The sequence below is a fragment of the Cryptomeria japonica genome, chromosome 5 (assembly GCF_030272615.1).
Source record: "Cryptomeria japonica chromosome 5, Sugi_1.0, whole genome shotgun sequence".
NCBI classification, from domain to species: domain Eukaryota; kingdom Viridiplantae; phylum Streptophyta; class Pinopsida; order Cupressales; family Cupressaceae; genus Cryptomeria; species Cryptomeria japonica.
In genome coordinates, this window is record NC_081409.1 from 267,462,620 (window position 1) to 267,468,619 (window position 6,000).

At 31.2% G+C, this 6,000-nt stretch overlaps 1 protein-coding gene across 1 annotated transcript in view; it reads right to left on the minus strand.

Annotated features, from left to right (window-relative positions):
• The window catches only part of LOC131035216 (uncharacterized), a 324,651-nt gene extending 321,342 nt beyond the window's left edge, over positions 1-3,309 (minus strand). The window contains exon 1 of the mRNA XM_057966868.2: positions 3,084-3,309. Within this exon, the coding sequence (XP_057822851.2) occupies positions 3,084-3,122 (39 nt within the window). The 5' untranslated portion in view covers positions 3,123-3,309. The remainder of the gene's footprint in view (positions 1-3,083) is intronic.
• Positions 3,310-6,000: the final 2,691 nt, after the last annotated feature.

The following is a 6,000-nucleotide window of genomic DNA, read 5'->3' on the forward strand; positions in this document are numbered from 1 at the left end:
GTTAATGAATTAGGAGAGATATCTTATATAGGGATCTCAAAGTAAAATCACCTTTTGGTCGACTTAGAGCTATCATATTTTCACATTGGAGATAGCTCTAGAAATGGCAAGACCAACATATTATCCTCCCAAAATTTTAGCCAAAAAGCATCAGACAATGGTGTCCCAAGCGACATTGTCCCAAAAATTAAGCCCGAACTTTTAGGATCATGAGATAATAGGGCTTTAATACCAAAAATATAATATATATGAAAAATAATAATGTTTAGGTGCACTTTGAAATGACATATGACCCATATAAGCATGAAATGAAATAAGATAAAGGGCACACTTTAATTAAGGGCCCAAATGATAAAGTGTTGATGCATAAAAGTGAAATAGGACTCATGATATTGAATTAAATATTAATTTCACATAATAAAGGTCCCATAATGCATAGGGGAATAAGAAATACTAAAATGAGTGCTAGGAGAGTGAAATTGTACACCTTAGTTAAAGGTGTACAATTTGCGACACTTCAATTTTAATAAAATTTGGAGGGCATTTTTATCCCTTTTCAGCCATTTTTCATTCCTTTATATGGGGCCAACAAATTCCTAATTTTTTATGCTTAAAGTTGTCAATTTCTATAAAATATATGGGACTACCCATTTCTAAATGGCTCCTAAAAGGTTCTAGTGATAATCGATAAATATTTCAAAAGCCCCCTATCCATGAAACCATTTCCAATAAGAGCCTTACCTAGGGATGATGCATTTTTTAATTGAAAGGATAAACATCCTAAATTAACTTATTGAGAGTTGTTTCTTTAGGATCTATAATTATAAAGCGACATGTTTTTATGAGGATAATATACCAACATGACAAATAAGAATTTCATGTTAGAAAATACAAGTCCCTACTTTTTAAATTTTATGTTTTCAGTATTTGGGTGTGAGGTGGGCCTAAAAATGTTTCCCACTAATTTTCAAATACTTTCTTTTTAGTGCTTGTTTTTGTTCTCCTGAACTTGGAGCTAGACTTGCCCTCTATATTTCTTATTTTCATAATTTCTCAAACCTAAGTATTTTTATTCTTCCATGAGCAATAATATCATTATCTTATCTCATCTTAATGAGGCATTACGTCAATTACCTAATTTACAATTTTGTATAATTAGTTAAAAAAATATTATAAACGTTTCTTTTAATTTTTTATTTTTAAGAGTTTAAAATAAGTGTTTTCATTAACATACATGATTTCTTAAAGACAATCTTAAAAAATGATTATTTCTTAAAATAATTAAATATTCTAAAATATACACACTAGTTTGCTTATCTTAACTATTATTAAAATATTATTTAAAAAAAGACATCATTTCGTACTATTTAGATATTTATGAAATGATATATTTTTTTACAATTTTGAAAAAATTTCTATGAATTTGGCTCTGGACCAAAAAAAATTAAGCGAAAAAATGAATTTTAAATTCTCAAAATATACAAAATTGAATGCAATTAAATCTTAAAATAATAAAATTCATTTAAAAAAAGAATACCTAGGGGAAGGGTACCAGTAGTGGACATAGCTAACTTCACACGCTTAGAACTCTCAAACCGTACGTCGGATTTCAATTTTATTTTTTGGGTTGTCTACGTATACAACTTAACTTCTTATAACTAAGGATCCGACTTCTAGGTAGTAACGATGCATGCTGTAGAAATCGTTATGTGTCGAAAGCTCAAAAAGTGGTCATTTCAAAGTGTCTACCCATACATGAACTCCTTTGCGCCAATAGTAGATAACTCATAACTCATAATCCAGTAGTAGCCTAGTAGTAATGGACAAATGCCCCAGTAGTTTTGAACAAATGTCAGTGGTGCACAAATGAGTTAAAAAAGGGCAAAAAATTTATTAAAAAATCCACTATTGATACATATGATATTCACTACTGGTGCACTATTATTACATTTTTTGGGCTCCTTTACAATCTACTATAGAGAATTGGATTGACAAAAAAGTGTCCACTACTAATACCCTTCCTCTATATCATATATACTAAAATACACTTTTCACATTTACAATTAAAAAAATGCTTAGACCCACCTTTTTCGTCTAAAGGTAATAACTCAACATTGAAAATGTGCAATCGACTTTATTAAAGCATACTGTTAACAAGTCCAAACTGACTCGTCATTTTCATACGGCGCCCAATCTCACATGAATTTATTCTCTCAATCTAAAACTGCCTCCCGTGAAACGGGGCCTCCAATACCCTCGGAAAACAACCATAAACGAAACCGTCGCAACAGACAAGCTGCTCACATCAACAGCTTGTATCAACATAAAATGCCGCGCCCCCCGGTGTAATCACCGTCCTAAAAAAATATCACTATATTTGACTACTGTCGCTACTTTCATTTTCCTAAATTTGACTACAGGCAATATTCTTTCATTTTCAATTAGCACCAAAATATGAGTACAGACGCTATTTTTTCACTTTAAATTAGCGCTAAATTTGACTATAGTTACTGTATATTCACTTTCAAATAACAAAGATCGCCAGATGGGACAGTCAGGAGTACTAAGCTTCAGATTTATCCTAAATAGAATGTACTGGAATGCAGTCTTGCAGAGGATTAGTATTTTCAGCATGTTGATCGTATGACATTAGTTATTCTCTAACGGACAAAACCAAAGGTTCTATAAGATTGTAGTTTAAATCAATCTTTTAAAGAGAAGAAACACCCTAGGGTCTCAAATCGGCCGAAAAGACGTTAAATTCTGAGCTCAAACTAGGAAAAAAAATTTAAGTACATTTAAAGAGATGAAGAAACAATGTAGGATATCAAATCGGCAATAACCTTTTAATTCTGCGCTCGAAATAGGAAAAATTTGATGACAAATTAACAGATATTTAACATTTCTGAACTAGGAAATCAAACATTACAGGCATTCAAAAAAATTAATCGCGAGGTTTTTCATCCACATTACATTGCATTCATCAAAGATGCAAATCAATCGGAAAAGCTTTCAGAATCAACACAACTTCGCAAATAACGCGGAATCAAGAATTGACATGTAATGGATTTAGTAAAGTGCACCTTTTTCTCTGATTTACCGATCAGCTTCTTAACAAACATGTTTATCTTCTTCCAAATATTCTTCAACAGACTGCCGTTAAATAATAAAATCTCCCGAGGTTTTGAACACGCAACTTTGAGAAATAAAACTGGAACGAAAACTTTGTTACAGAGGAAAACAGAACAGAAATACTTTGTTACAGAGGAAACAGAACAGAAATACTAGTTCGTTTCAAATTTACGGGAACGCCTTTCTTTTTGATGCTTAACGTCAACTTTTTAATACTGACACGTGCTGGTTTTGATTTGGCCTAAGCCGGTTAACCATATCTTTTAAAAGGCTAAGGTGATCACTTATCTTGCTGGTCTCCTTCACTTAACCCGAAGTATCTCTATGCAACGTGTCAGACGCTATTTGGCTTTTGATAATCGCGCTTTTGGAGGCCCGGGGTAACGAGGTAAGTTATCATTTAATGGGTTAATTAATCCGTTGAAGATAAAATTGATCCGAAAACTGATCATACCCTTTTCCCGCCTCTGTTAAAATAATTTTATAATCACATTTAATTTTAGAGTGTGATGTTTTCAAGGAGAAAGGGATAAGCTTGTTAATATCTTAACAGCTAGTTCGTGGTATAATTTATTTAGTGAGGAGTCTATCGAGAAGTTGGCAACGCTCATCATCAAATTGCATAGGAAAATGATCAATTTGCAACTCAGTTTGGTTGGGCAGACTATCTCATAGGCTATGTTTAGCCTCATGAACGTTAAAATTGTCTTCTTCTTCAATAATATGTTTTTCGATGGATTCACTCTCATGGTATCATTTTAGAGTGTGATGCTTTCAAGGACAGAGGGATGAGCTTGTTAGTATCTTAACAACTAGCTCATGGTATAATTTATTCAGCGAAGAGTATATTGAGAAGTTGGGAATGCTCATCATCAAATTGCACAGGAAAATGATCAATTTGCAAGTCAGTTTGATTGGACAGACTATCTCATAGGCTATGTTTAGCCTCATGAACATTAAAATTGTCTTCTTCTTCAATAATATGTTTTTTAATGGATTCATTGTTATGGTATTATTCCAAATTAATTATGTAAATAATTTATTTATTTATTTATTATTGTGAATTAGAATCTTAGGTTTAATTGATTAAAGTCAATCAATTATAGTAGATTTCCACAATCTATTAAGTTGATTGTGTGATCTTCGTGATCCATAATTATAAAAATGATTTGTAATTTTATTTCTTTAAATTAAAAAATTAAATTTAGATATTGTTGACCTTTGTAAAAATTATTGTAAATTGATTTAGTGATGTTTGAATTGATTTATGTATTACATTATTGTACAAAGGCATACATTCATTCGATATTGAGATTATTTAGGAATATTGGAGTTTTAAAAAAAAAATCTAGGTCAAAGAATCAAATAAAGGAGTTCATTTTGCATTATTTACTTGTGACATCATTCTAGACTCATTGAACGTCTCTTGTTTATTGTCTTTGATTATTGATCTTAAGCTAACGAATCAATCTAACCAAGGGCTTGATTGAGAAAAACACAAGCCTTGCAAGTGAACAATTTCCCCAAAGGTGTTTGTAAACATTATTTTTCTTTAACAAAATTCAAATACCAAAAGATCAAGGCAAGTGATTTTTAATGGTAAGATTTTTGTTAGTTGGTTTACATAGTATAAGTTATAGCCTACATGCTAAAATAATTTCTATATTCATAGATATTGACTTTTTAAGTAGCAACCTAAATTAGAGCAAAACATAGTTTGTAGATTCTCAGGTAGTCATTATAGTAAGCTCTAAAATCCATCATTATGTTGAATCAATTACTTATGTCTTCTACATTACTTTCCCACCTTTGAAATCCAACCAAGTATCACATTTAACTTCATTTAATTCAATATTTATTGTTTAAGTGGACTATGTCATGTTTAAATAGGTCAATTTTGTGTGCAGATGATTAAATTATTTAAGTAGCCTACATATTTTTATGTGAGGCGTGTACTTTGCTCAATATTTGCATGTTCAGTAGAATTTTTCCCTACATCTCATAAGATAATCCTCTTAAGGTTTAAATTTTATCTTCATTAGGGTTTTAGAGTTGATATTTATTATTATTTGTTATATCAAATCTAATTAAGGCTTGTATCCAAACTTTTTTTTACCCATAAATTTATCTTTATTAGGGGTTGGGCTTTATTTATTGATCTCTCTTTGATTCATACCATCTACCCTTATTTGGACATCACTAATTTGTCTTTTATCATGGATTCCCATAGTTCATTATCCTTAGCCTCCATCCATGCTATGTTATAGATTTTGATATCTTTTTTATGTTTTGTTAAATATGATTCCCCCATCCTTAATACTCACTTGTATGTATTTTTATCCTATGGATTAAGGTTGTATTTTTTTATGGAAGCAATATTTTGAATCATATGTTTTATTGTTCCTCCTTCATAGATCTAGTTTTATCTTTCCTTGTTTCTTAGAAATAATTAATTTAATTGTCCATATGCTTCATGTTACCTTTAATTTACCCATGACTAGTGATAATAATGTTCATAAGAATGCAATGATCTTCTAGCTTTGACCCTCATCCTTTGCTTCATGTTGATGATACTTTTATCCCTAACCTCTCACGATCACATACGAATCTCCCTTTATGTGATGATGATATACCTAGTGGCATATACTTCATACCTCATATGCTAGCTTTCCTAGTTCACTTGATGAGTTTTCCTACGTGTTCTTCTATTGCTTCTTCTTGCCTTAAGGATCCTACTGACATATACATGTTTCACATCCACGTGCACCTATTATTCCCTTTTCCCTTTCTTGTGGCTCTTGGTTTATTGATGGTATGTTCTCTAATGAGCATAGTGATAAATTTTATCTTCTCATAATGTGATTGATC